This window comes from Sus scrofa, chromosome 3, assembly GCF_054392235.1.
Source record: "Sus scrofa isolate SSC_HxYL_T2T_F1_AM1 chromosome 3, Sscrofa_HxYL_maternal_Yorkshire_Landrace_v2.0, whole genome shotgun sequence".
Classification (NCBI taxonomy): Eukaryota; Metazoa; Chordata; class Mammalia; order Artiodactyla; family Suidae; genus Sus; species Sus scrofa.
This window is the reverse complement of record NC_139385.1, coordinates 104513641-104527506: the sequence shown is the minus strand read 5'-3', so window position 1 is coordinate 104527506 and position 13866 is coordinate 104513641. Positions and strand designations below refer to the sequence as shown.

The following is a 13866-nucleotide window of genomic DNA, read 5'->3' as shown; positions in this document are numbered from 1 at the left end:
AAGTTCCAGACCAGTATTTAGCAATGTTGTATCCTAGTTCTGGTATCATTTGAGTAAATTACTTTTTTTTTTTTTTGACAAATACTACTGAACATCACCTCTGTTCCAAAAGCTATTCTAAGAAATTGCACTATAAGGATGAAAAAGACATGATCATTGACTTCAAGGGGCTTGAAATCTAGATTCTGTTGGTAAACTGGTTATTTTTAGACTCATCAATTCATGATCAAAAAGCCTTTTAAATATACAAGATACAATAATAAATAAATTAAAATATAAACATGTCTATTTGAGTTCCTATCACTTTTCAGCTTAAATATGAGGGCATTTTATTTTATTTTTTATTTCTAGGGCAGCACCTGAGGGATATGGAAGTTCCCAGGCTAGGAGCTGAAGCTGCCAGACTACGCCTCAACTACGCCAGATCCAAGCCACGTCTTCAATCTACACCACAGCTTATTTCAATGCCGGATCCTTGACCCACTGAGTGAGGTCAGGGATTAAACCCAAATCCTCAAGGATACTAGTCCAGTTGTTAACCCACTGAGCCACAATGGGAACTCTTACGAGGGCATTTTAAACAATACATATTTTTTTCTTCTTTAGGGCAACACCTGTGACATATGGAGTCTCTCAGACAAGGGGCCAAATCAGAGCTGCAGCTGCTGGCCTACACTACAGCTAGAGCAATGCCATATCCACACCGCAGCTTGTAGCAATGCCAAATCCTTAACCCACTTAGTGAGGCCAGGGATGAAATCCACATCCTCATAGATATTAATCAGGTTCTTAACCAGGTGAGCCACAATGGGAACTCCACAATGTATTTTTAAAACACCTGCCTTCTAGTAAAGTTTATATTGAATATGTTCCTTTAAAGTATTTTGGAGAAAGATGAATATAAGCATGGCAGGAGATCTTAAAACACCAGGATTCTCCTTTTCCTAAAGAGTTAAGCTCTGGTTTACTTTTTAGTCTTTGTAAACTCCTTGGAAAAAACTATTCACTCTGAATCATCATTATCTTTAATCAGAGCTTTTCCTTGGAGTTATACAAAGTCCTCTAAAATAACCTCTAAGTATACAAGTGTCTTTGGGCTCTAAACAAGTGTGACGGATTTTTCTAAGAGATCTGAGCCTTACCCAGAGAGATGATTTAAATGTGCCCAGCCTCTCTGGGGGTAGGTGAATCAGTCAGTGGGAGATGATCAGCAGAGAAAACTTAGTAGATGGGGATGCAGAAGTTTCATTATTTGACCTTGGACAAGTTACATAACTTTTCTGGATTTATTTTCCCACCCATGACAGACTGGGTTCCTAGACATATCTCTAAAGTATATATAACTTCAAGCTCTCAAATTCTGTGATTCTTCTGGAGTTGAGGATTATTTGATCACCTGAGTTTAAAATAGATTAGAAGGAAAAACAGAAACTGAAGTTCAATATATCAAGTAAGACACAAGTATAGCAATTTATAAGAAGATGAAGACCATGACCATAACCAATAGAGGAAAACAAGACTGAGGTCTGAGGAGGCTATTATTCTCCAGAAACCACCTTCCCTCACACTTCCTTCCTTCTTACCTCTGCTCCCTTTCTGCTACACTCTCCTTCTAGAAACTTCCCTGAATTTAGGGGGCACATTTGGGGGCAACACTGACTGCTCTGAAGGGAGAAACTGAAGCAACTCTTGCTTCAGTTGAAGCATACTGTACATTTGCTTTGTGGTCTCTTACTCTGTCTTTTTTTTTTTTTTTGTCTTTTTTTTAGGGCCACACCTGCAGCATATGGAGGTTCCCAGGCTAGGGCTCAAATCAGAGCTGTAGATGCTGGCCTATGCCAGAGCCATAGCAAAGTGGATCCAAGCTGCATCTTTGACCTACACCAAAGCTCCCAGCAATGCCGGATCATTGACCCACTGAGCAAAGCCAGGCATTGAACCTCACGGATACTATTCAGGTTCATTAATGTCTGAGCCACAGAGGGAAATCCTGTGGTCTCTTACTCTGAATGCACCTATGGATTGTCCTCCAGGACAGTGTAATAAAAAACAAATGGAAGTGGTAGATGACTTTGGACAATCATGTAGACATGGTGTTTTCATCTGTGGAATGAGAGGGTCAACCACTTCCATTTTTGTTACTGTATACTGTTAACACCTATAATTCTTTGGTGTCTGTGTCATCCTTACAGCTTAATTTGTTTCATTATCAGTAGGCATCTTGTTTCATATTCTGCTCACTTTATACTTAGAGCCTGGCACATAAACAGTTAACATTCATTGTTCTGGAAGGAAATGAACTTCTGTTAGCACCTACCTAGCATGCCTCAATCACTGTCCAGGTCTCTCTCACATACCCTTAAAAAAATTCATTCAAACACATTTGTGAGAAAAGCATCATTACTCTAGTTTTTGAAGATGTGGATATAGGAATTCAGATATTTAATTATCAGGGTCAAAATGACAATGTAAAATGGAGTCTTAGTTTTGTCCGCCTCAGTTTCTCTATCTGTAAAGTGGGAATTAGTAAGAATTAGAATAGCGTTGGTGGATTTAGCAAACAAAACAAAACTGGAAGGTATATACCAAAGGGAACATTCTTATGCTAAAAAGCTATTCCACATTTGCCTGAAATTCAGATTTAACGGGGGTCGCCTGTGTTTTATGTGGCAATGTGTCTCAGCATTATGATTATGACAATGCACGTAAAGAACTTAGCCCTGTACCTAGCACTCTGTGAGAGGTCAGTAAATGCTATGCTTATTAAATTTTGAATCTTATACCAAAATCTTTTTTTTTTTTTTTTTGTCTCACACACGTTAACTTTAATCGCCACATAAAATTTCAGTCAAGCGCGGGTGATACGACTTTAAGTGTCTATTAATGCTTTACCGTTCGTAAAGCGCTTTCAAAGCCTGGTCAATGGCGGAAAGCTCTTGAAGAAACCCACTGAAGCTCGCGCTGTTGCGGTCGTCGCTACAGTCCCACCGCAGCCTCCGCGGGTCGCCCCAGCCAGACCGCCACGCTCGTCCCGCCTCATCTCGCCCCGCCCCCACACCACCTCGGCCACTCAGCAGTCGCGCCGCGCACTGCTGCACTCCTATAGGTCCTTCCGGGACGGGCGAGGCCTTTCCATTTTCCCGCCTTCCCCAGCCCTTCCTCAGCCCGAAACCCGACTGGCCCACAACGTCTCCGCCCTGCCTTCCGTGCGAGCCCCGCCCTTCCGGACACCGCATCTACCCCCTTTTCCTCTCCCACCCGCAGTTCTGGGCAGCCAGCCGGTCCCGGACCGGCCCTTCGGTAGGAAGTGGGAGGGGACAGGGAGAGACTGGTGGAACCCCCTCCCTAGGGGTCGCTGGAGGCGGGGACCAGAGGGAGGGGCGGGGCTAATCTCCTTGGCGCCGCGTTGCCATAGCAGCGGGGGAGGGTAGAGGGAGGGGGAGGAAGCGAGCGGGAGGGGGGATGTGGTACTGCCGCTGCTGCCACCGCAGCTGCTGCTGCCTTCTCGCCGCGTCTTCCCGGAGGCGGCTGCTGGAAGCCGCCGGGAGCAGCTGCGGTTCTCTGCCATATTGTGTCTTCCCCTGCCTGTCCCTCGCCTCTCCGCTGCCGCGGCCGAGCTGATGGTGAGTCCCAGGCGGAGCGTAGCCCTCCCCAGCCGGCGCCGCCCGGCGTTCGCGCTCCCCGCGCGGACTCGCGGAGCCGCTCCCGGGCGTGGAGGCAGCGCGTGCGGCAGGCGCCGGGTGTGGGGCGCGGAGGCGGCTGTCCCGTGACGCGTCCGGACATTTTTGTCCGGGGAGGAATTGGCGCCGGCGCAGAGTTCTCTCTTGCGTGCGGCTTGGGTTGTGTGGGCTCCCGGGGGGTGGTGAACTGAGGGGGTGCGGCTCCGTGAGGAGTTAGTTTTTCCTGAGTGGTAATGATCGCCCGGGAGGGGTGCCGGCTGTTCGGAAAGGCTCGGAGTTGGCTCTGAGGAAGCTTAAGGCTCGACTCAGGGCCAGTTATTAGAGGAAGCGCCCCAAACCCGCCGAGAGTCTTTGCAACACCCCCTCCCCCGGCTTGAAGTGCAGCGAGACGTGCCAGGCGTGGGGTCCTGTCCGGGACCGGGCAGACTGGCTGGGCCCGGCCAAATAGTGGCCGGGGAGGCGCCGGGCGCGGCCGGGAATGAACTTCGAGCAGTGGGGCGACCGGGCGTTGGAGTGGGCAGGGGCGGGTCCCGGATGTGGGGGTGGCCGAGCTCGGCACCCTCTGGCCACTCCTTCAGCAGGCGCCCCCGGGGCCTCTGAGGGGGGCCGTTTTGGTAGGGTGGGAGTTAGTGTTTTTGCGCAGCAATATGGACACTTCCTGTTCGCGGCTTCTCTTGGCCCGGTGGTTATCTCTGCCCTTAAGTCCTCTTTCCTGGGAAGGTGAGAGGTCGTGAGGGCGTGTGTGAGATAGTTCAGCTTTTTGAGTTCTCCCCACCGCAGCATCCGCGAGTCTGGAACCCGGGAGGACGGTGGGAGTCAGGGGACCGCGGCCCATGTGCGTTGTGTTCCATTTTACTCAGTTCCACCCCTTTGCCTCTTTGAGGAATGCCTCAGTTCCCATCGCAACTCATGGGAGTCGGAGTGTCTTAATTCATTGGGAACACACTCTCGGGATCTTGTTGGACTTGATTTCTGCTTTAAAATCTCTTTAAAGCAGCCTCTGTACTTCGTTTTCACTTTGCAGGAAAAAAAAGTTTTAGCGTGCAAAGATACACATTTTTTTCGCACCCCAATTCTGACGTTGTGGGAGAAGGTTGATTATTTTTTCCAGGTTTAGTTTACACTGTTTCTCCTGTCTTCAGATTGTGACAGCCACGTGGCCGGCTGAGTATAATTGAGTGCCCTAGCGCCTCTAGAGCACAGGCGTCACTGGTAGCCAGGGGCTTTGTAACTGTGCAGTATCTGCATCCACATTTAATGTGGTGTTTTCTGAGATGGGGAAGTGGGAAAGACCGAACTGTTTATGTCTTTTCCAACCGAATCTGTTGCCTTGCAGTCTTTGTAAGGGGTATATTGACATTTTTGCCGCCTCCTGCTATTTTGATGATTCATCTTTAAATTCTCAGCAGTATTATGTACCATTAAGGAGTGATGGGTAAATAGAAGAGTACATTATGGAATTTATCAACTAACTCTGGGAAAAAAAGTGTGAATTTCAGAGCTGTTAATGAGAGGCTTAATGTAATCAGAAATAATCACCTTCTTGAGGATTTCTTTTTAAATAGTTGATTTATGCATGTTCACTTAAGCTTTTTTGAGGCAGAGTATTGACAGTTAATATGTTAACATGAACAGATTTTAAGAGAATGAAGTTTAATTTTTAGGATACATAAGCGTAAAATGTCAAGGGTTGAAGATAAAAAAGTTAATAAAAAGTAAAATAAATAAAATAACTTTAAATTTAAAAAGATTAATACAAATTAAAAGGGTTGAGGATAAACTTGGAGAGTTTGGAAATTTTTAGAATTTAAGTACATAACAATCCTTGGTTACTAGTGCATCATACTTCATTTTGTAATGCTTTGGTGAATTAGAATTATTTCTGGAGTTTCCAGGTGGCTTCGCGGGTTAAGGATCTGACGTTGTCCCTGCCTTGCTGTAGGTTCCATCCTTAGCCCAGGAACTTCCATGTGCCACAGACATGACCTGTAATAATAATAATTTGAAATATTTCTGTAACGTTTGTTTGTATTTGAATCAGTTTTACTTGAAAAGTGCTAAAACCACAGGAAACATTTAGAATATTTAAAAGAATTGTTAGAAGAAGTTAAAGCAGCACTTTTTCATAATTTTAATTACACCATAACAAGGGTTCTCAATGATGTTAATAGCTAAAAAGATGGGAGGGGCTTCAGTGCAGGAAAGATAATACATTTGAGAAATTAGTATGTGTGCTGACCAATGAGTGCAGTGCTTAGTGGAGGAAAAAAAAAAGCTAAATGAGGTGAAGAAATACTTTTAAAGCAGGAAGCGCTGAAAACATGCTGGGAGATAACAACGTTATTAGTTATGGGATCAACCATCAAATGAAACTTTTAAAAGTGCCATCCAAACGGGGGGTTAATCTTGTTCTTATGGCAGTTTGTGTGTGTGTGTTGCTGTTAGACTGTGTCATTTCAGTTACTGGGTTTTGTATAAATGCATAAGCTCCTCCAAAATAAAGTTTTGAGGATCCAATGCTTTGCTGATTGATTTAGAGAAGAAAAAGAGGTCTAAGATTTGATCTCTCTTCTTGGGTTGAAGTGTCATGATTAGTATACATAAAAGTTTATAGGAGTTCCCATTGTGGTACAAGGGAAACAATCCAACTAGTATCCATGAGGATGTGGGTTTGATCCCTGGCCTCGCTCAGTGGGTTGGGCATCTGGTGTTGCTGCTATGAGCTGTGGTGTAGGTGGCAGATGTGGCTCAGATCCTATGTTGCTGTAGCTGTGGTGTAGGCCAGCAGCTGTAGCTCTGATTCGACCCCTAGCCTGGGAACTTTGATATGCTACATGCACAGGCCTAAAAAGCAAAAAAAAAAAAAAAAAAAAAAAAAAAAAAAAAAGTTTATGTAATTAAGAGTTAAATTGTATGATGCAGGCAGGTACTATAAGAGTTCAGAGAAGAAGGAAACTAGAGGGTTTGAGTAGATAGGAGAGGCTTTTGAAGAAAGTAAGGTTCTTGCTTTCAAAAGTCTAACCTTCGTGTTGCTCCCATTAGATTAATCCTCCTAAAGGTTATATCACTAATGACCAGCATGAATACCAAATTTCTTCCCAAAACTTTTCAAACTTTGGTCCCAGAACTTTGGTAAGTGTTCATTATTACCACTTCTAAGTGGTAGAACAATTTTCCTTCTTTTTACCTTTGCTGATACAACATTTTTCTGTTGGAAATGCACCTGCACTCATCCTCTTAACTATTGAAGATCTACTCACACTTGAGATTTGGTTAAAATCTTGCCCTAAGAGTCTTAGAATCATAAAATTTTAGACCTTCTTTCACATCTCCAACTGAAAATTATTTTCTTTCTCTAATAGCGTATTATTCTTTTGGGCTGTAGCATTCTATACTGCCTTGTTTTTATGCAATAAATATTTTCGAGCACCTACCCTTCACCAGGCACTTTTCTAGGAACTGAAGCTACAGGCTTAATTAAGACAAATTCCTGTATTCTTTATCATCTTTTTAGGTTTTATCAAGAAATTCAAATTCAGGTTTCAAGAAATTTGTAGTCTTTGACCATCCAGGGGAGTCTTATTTTTTTCAGATATGTATTATATGCTTAGTATTTGATTATTTTCTGAGTACAGCAAAGGCAGCACTTAGAATATGAGTGAAGAGATGTATGCAAAGCTCTCTGTAAGTGAATGATTCAAAAGAATAACCAATTATGGATGGCCTTAAACACATCATTTCTGAATTCAGAATAGGGTTTGGTACCCCCTCCCTCTCCAAAAAAAGGGAAGGAATTTGAACCTGGTAATGATAAGATAAAATCCTTATTTGAGGAAGTTTCACGTGACAGCAGTATGCAAGACTAATTATTGACTATGGGAAGGAGAAAGATGTATTGAAAGATAAATTAATAACTTTGATAAGGAGGTTTGGAAGAGGAGTATAATCAAAATGGTGAGTTAGGTTAGAGTATAAACTGAGTGGGAGATATCAAAGTGAATATAACCTTCAACGACTAGAGATTAGAGGTGTGGGATTTACAGTTAATGTAGAGTTGACAGCTTAAGTCAGTAATTGAAGTGTTGATGCTTGGGAAACAAGTTTAAGGGACATCTGCTTTGGTCATATGTGACTTCATGATTAGTACTATAGATTTATTCAGTAACTTTAGTTCCACTATATGAGAATGCTGCCAAATAGAATCTGAAAGAATGTTTATCATCATTCACTTTCAGGGTTTTTTTTTTTTTTTTCTTTTTAGGGCCACACCTGTGGCATGCTAGGGGTTGTTTCAGAGCTGCAGCTGCTGGCCTATGCCACAGCCACAGCCATGCCAGATCCAAGCTGCATCTGTGATCTACACTTCAGTTTATGGCAATGCCAGATTCTTAAGCCACTGAGCGAGGCCAGGGATCTAACCCGCGTCCTCATGAATACTAGGTGGATTCTTAACCCACAGAACCACAAAAGAAACTCCCATTCACTTCCAAGGGATTTTGATTTATGTATTTATTTCCATTACCCTAACTTTTTTTTTTATTTAAATAAGCTTTTAATTTTAGAATAATTTTACAAAAGAGTAGCAAGGTAGTAGAGTAAATCTCACTTGGTTTTTCTTACTGTTAACTTCTTACATTATGGTACATTTGTCACAACTAAAGAAACTTTAGTAGTAAAGTAAAAAAATGTGGTACATTGCTACATTACTATTAACTAAATTGCACACTTTATTCAGATTTCATTAATTTTCCCCTAGAGTCCTTTTTCTCCTCCAGAATTATAGTTTCAGACTTTTCTTGTTTTTGATGACTGTGACTGTTTTGAGGACTACTAGAAATTTTGTAGAATAGCCCTCAATTGAGATTTATCTGATGTTTTCCTCATGATTAAACTGGGTTATGGGTTTTAGGGAGGAAGACAACAGGTGAAGTGCCATTCTTATCACAGCATCAAGGGTATATACCAAAAAACATAAAAATTGATGATGTTAACATTGATCACCTATTTGACGTCTTTGTGAGGTTTCAGTCTCCACCTGTTCATACTCTACTCTTTGGAAGCAAGTCGCCAAGCATAGCCCATGCTCAAGGCCTTGACCTAATTTTGATTCATGTATTTTTTATTTCTCTTAGCCTGATTTCCTTGTGCATAAATCAGCATTTAAGCTTGGACAGATATTTATTGAGTATCTACTGTTTTTAAGTGCTAAGAATTTAGTACAGAGCAGGAGACATCGTTCCTACTCTTTTGGAGGAGTCTGCCTAATGTAATCATAAAATAGAATGTATCCCCTTACCTGCATAGGTCTTCTTTCATTGACAGTTATAAGCATAGTATTACTGTAAGCCAAAAGGCATAAAGCTATTAAGTAGCCATTTAGAAAATATGCTGTCATCATAAAGGTTAAATGTATATATCATAAAAATAACTATCTTTCTGCTACCAACATGTATAAAGTTACTTTGGTTCTCTCCAAGTAGGTGTATTACTGTTGAATTACCAGAATAGTTTAGTTATCATTAATTATCTTCATATCTTATAAAGTTTGCAGGTTGTATAAGAAAATTCTTGGCTTCTTTATTGTATTTTTCTAGGTATTTGGTGCTTTTGCTACTTAGAGGTTTTCGAAGAAGTTGTTGGAAAGACTTGTTGAATGAGAATTTGAGTTAATTTTTCTACTTAACTGGGTTAACTAAAAGTACTCTTACTTTGAATTCTGATTGGAATTCTTACTGAAATATTAATGCATTTTCACATTTTTTAGTGTTCAGTCCACTGAGCCTAATTTAATATTTAAATTAGAATTTTGACACAGTATAGTTATTTTGAGGCATATGTATAACCCTGAAGGTAGAGAATTGAGGAAATTGATAGACGTACATTCTCGTGGTTTATCTTAAAAGAGGAAATACAGAAAAAAAGGAAGAGATTTCTTGTAAATTAAGACTTTACTGTTCCTTCTGCCTGCCCTATGCCTCTCCTCCATCCTTAAAAGTTCAGTTTAAATTCTACCTCTGCGCCGACTGAACAACATTTGTTAATAATCATAGCAAGAATTAAGTGACTACCATGTTTTGGCTTGGTATTACCTTAGACACATGAGTATATAATTTAATCACCCATAACAACTGTGCAGTTGTTTTATTCTTATAAAGAAACAGAAGGTATGTAAATGCAGAGCTGGATATTTGAACCCAGGTCTTTATGATTTTAATTAGGGTTTTTTTTGTTTGTTTGGTCTTTTTTGGGCCGCACCTGTGGCATAGGGAGGTTCCCAGACTAGGGGTTTAATTGGAGCTTTAATTTAGTTTAATTTAATTGCTGCCAGCCTATGCCACAGCCACAGCAACGCGGGGTCTGAGTTGAGTCTGCGACCTACACCACAGCTAACAGCAATGCCAGATCCTTAACCCACTGAGCCAGGCCAGGGACCTGAACCCGCAACCTCATGGTTCCTAGTCAGATTCGTTTCCACTGTGCCATGACGGGAACTCCAGGTCTTTATGATTTTAAAACTTAATCTTGTTTGTTTGTTTTGGCTGCATTCTTGGCATGTGGAACTTCTGGAGCAGGGATCAATCCCCGGCCACAGCCAAGACAGTGACACTGGATCCTTAACTCACTGTAAAACTTCATATTCTTTGTGCTATGACCTGAAGTCTTTGAAAAATGGATATTTGCCAGGACAAGATGCTTGCATCTTGGTATCTCCCCAGGAAGAATACAGGGTAAAGAGAGCAAACTAATATTTATAGAATGCCTATTCTGTGATATGAATGCCACAACTATATTGTTGTAGTAAATTAAGTAAGTGATGTTGGGACATAGGAGGTTATTTGTCAGAGATTAAGTAAATTGATGGATGATGGGTCTGCTTGACATCAAAGCTTTATTACTCTTTTACTTTTCTATTTTTCTAGTACAGGACTCTGCTATATATATTCATTCTTTTAAACTTTTGCTTACTAAATTTTATGATCTGTGATAGAGCATAAAAATGAATGTAATTTTGTTCTGAATAAAGAGTTTATATTCTAGTACACTTTCTTAAATGTATGTTAAAGAATCAGTATAGTAAGTTGTTATTGAAAAGAAAATTTCAGGAGTTCCTGTTATGGCACAGTGGAAACAAACCCGACTAGTATCCGTGAGAATTTGGGTTCGATCCCTGGCCTTGCTCAGTGGGTCAGGGATCCAGCATTGCTGTGAGCTGTAGTGTAGGTTGAAGACGCAGCTTCGCTCTGGCATTGCTGTGGCTGTGGGGTAGGCCTGCAGCTGTAGCTCCAATTAGACCCCTAGCCTGGGAAGTTCCAAATGCTGAGGTTGTGGCCCTAAAAAGCAAAAACAAAAACAAAAACAAAAAAACAAAAAGAAGAAGAAGAAAGAAAGAAGAAAATTTCAGCAACAGCTATGACCTATTCCAGTGGATTCAGTCCCTGACCTGAAACTTTCATATGCCGTAGGTGCAGCCATTAAAAAAGAAGAAGAAGAAAGAAAAGAAAAAAGAAAATTTCAGTGTGTTGTATGTGGCAAGGGTAAAGACATTATTTCATTTTGTTTCAGTTATGTATGTAAGCATCTCATGGATCTCTTATAAAAATGTACTTGTTATGGGATAACATCAAAGGTTTGAAAACTACTGGTCTAGTGATTGAGTTGGAAAGGTAAGCAAATAATTAGGGTAATCAGAAATAGCAAGTAAGTTCTATTGTAGTGTTCTATATAGGGTGCTTAAGGATCATGATTGGAAAAAAACTAATAATTCAAGGAAGGCTCCTAAATAGATGACTTTGAGCTGGGGTTGGAGAACCTAAAACACATCTAAGAGCATGAAGGAGTGAAAGAGCATTGCATATTCAGGAAGCTTGGGGGTGGTGTGAAATAGATGCAAGCAGGAGCCAGAGATTTTAGGAAATTTGTAGGCCACCATGCTAAAGATTTTAGATTTTATTAGACCTGTGGGTTTTTCTGAAGTCTCTTGGCACTCTTTAGAACAGATGTGTTTGCGTATTTGATTCTATCATACAATCTAGAAACAATTTAAGGAATAGAAAATTTGACCATATAAAATATATGTAGTATAAAATGGTAACTATGAGAACAACTGTAGATAAAAGCAATCATAACCAGGAGTATCTGTAGTGGCTTAGTGGTAATGAACCCAACTAGTGTCCATGAGGATGTGGGTTCAATCCCTGGCCCTGCCCAGTGGGTAAGGATCCTGCATTGACATGAGCTGCAGTGTAGGTCATAGCCGTGGCTCCAGTCCTGTATTGCTGTGGCTGTGGTGTAGGCTGGCAGCTGCAGCTCTGATTTGACCCCTAGCCTGGGAACTTCCATATTCTGCCTATTTGCTCCCCCTCCCAAAAAAACAGTCACAACCAAAAAAATGCTAAGCAGTTTTGAGGTGACTATCAAATGCTCCTTTTCTACCTTTTCTTGCATTTTTGCTATTGCTAGCAGATTAATGGTAGCAAGTGCTAAAGTTTGAAGAAAACTTTAAAAAGTTCATTTTCCCTTTGAATTGAAAGACAACTTTTTTTCAGTTTTGAGGACAGTAGGGACCCCCAGTTGGAATATTAATATCTTATTGGGCCCATTTCTCTAAGCCCAGATTTGTGAACTTTACCTCCAGCTGTGTTTTAATTGACCTGGAACATTATTTTTTTTAATTTTGCATATTTGCCAACACTTAAATATTGGTACATTTCATATACAAAAATCTAGAGTTCCTTTGTTTCTTGAAAAACTAAATAATGTGTCAGCATTGGTTTCTTGGTGATAGGCTGAAGTTTATAAGTAGCTCTCTCACTTTTCTCTTGGGCAGTCTTCATCATTCTCTGTTGTCTTATGTAAGACCAGCCTCGCTTGTTTGTTGCCTGCTCCGCTCTTTTAAGGCTTTTGAATTGCCTGCTGTGTACTGTATTCTGTGAAGTGTTTTAAAAGGGGAATATGGGGTCTTTGAAAAATCATTACACCAGTATTAGGGAAGACGGATTAGAGAAATATGAGTTGGCTCTGGTTAGAATTAATTGTAGGTGATGTGCCCTCTTCTTCTGAACCCACAGTGCTTCACCTTTCCCAAAGCACTTACTGCTCACCACATATAACTTTCTCTTACATGTCTTATTTTGTCAACTAAATTATAAATACCTCATACATAATATGTGCTGGGTGAACCCTTGTTGAATTTAATTATTTTTATTTTTATGATTACTGTGTTTGTCTCAAAGATGAGTTTTCTTGGCAGTTTTAGAGTACCTTTTAACTGGAAAAAATCTTTTACACATTTTAAGTATTAGCCGCACTTTATTCTAAGAACGAGTAAATGTCAAGTACTTTTAAAGCATATATTATATGTGAAAAACAGAACAGGTAGGTTCTGTAAAATAAGATAGTGGACTTTTAATTCATTATCCTGTTTGCTAAACATCAGAATGAAACACTGTGGGAAAATTGTCTCTTGGTATGCTATGTAATTTTATTAAGTCATTTTGAAGATTATTCCAAGAGCTTTTTGTTACTGTATTTTCTATCTACTGATAGCTAGAAGTAGTTTTAAATTAATAGCATCTATGTTTTTTTCTTTTCTTTCCTTTTTTTTTTTTTTTTCCCCCTAGGGCCACACATGCAGCATATGGAACTTCCCAAGCTAGGTAAAATTTGCAAATCTGGGCTTACAGAAATGAGTCTTATATGTTTATTTTTTTTTTCTTGTATTCCTTTTATTTAAGTCTTCCTTTCTGAAATAATTTGTTTTCAATTTCCAATTCTTTCCTGAGCTCTGTCACTTTATCTCTGAGCTTTTCTATTTCTAATGTAAGTTTTTCTTTTCTGTCATTAAAGCCCATTTTGAAATAGAAGCTCATTTCTATCTCTCCTGTGAGCATCCTTCTGCCATGCTTTCATTGTAGGATATTATTTTATTTCCTATTTTTTCTTTTATTTCTTTACTTTTTTTATTGTGGTAAGAACATTTAGCACAAGATCTACCCTCTTAACAAAATTTTAAGTGTGCAGTGCAATATTCTTAATGTTGTATACCAGATCTCTAGAACATATTCATCTTGTGTAATGGAAACTTTTACCCATGGAACAACTCCCCATTTTCCCCTCTCCTGCTTCTGTTCATTTGACTGTTTTTCTGTTTTTTCTTATCATAACTTTGTATGCTATTCTACCTCAA

The 13866-nt window shown here is 40.3% G+C and overlaps 2 protein-coding genes across 11 annotated transcripts in view; one reads left to right on the top strand and one right to left on the bottom strand.

Moving 5' to 3' along the window:
* Positions 1-3294, bottom strand: part of LOC146404818 (uncharacterized) — a 210601-nt gene extending 207307 nt beyond the window's left edge. For all 5 annotated transcript variants that reach the window (XR_014841983.1, XM_085019356.1, XM_085019358.1 and 2 more), the window contains exon 1: positions 2893-3294. Coding sequence is in view for 4 of the 5 variants with exons in the window: in XM_085019356.1 (XP_084875482.1) it covers positions 2893-3236 (344 nt within the window). In the remaining variant the exon portion in view is untranslated. The remainder of the gene's footprint in view (positions 1-2892) is intronic.
* The window catches only part of FOXN2 (forkhead box N2), a 68264-nt gene continuing 57660 nt past the window's right edge, over positions 3263-13866 (top strand). For 2 of the 6 annotated variants that reach the window (XM_085019354.1, XM_013987897.3), the window contains exons 1-2: positions 3455-3623; positions 11144-11215. The gene's annotated coding sequence lies outside the window, so the exon portion shown is untranslated. Of the gene's footprint in view, positions 3301-3454; positions 3624-11143; positions 11216-13866 lie in introns of those variants that run through there. The other 4 variants (XM_085019353.1, XM_003125154.7, XM_085019352.1 and 1 more) reach the window with 3 other exon arrangements.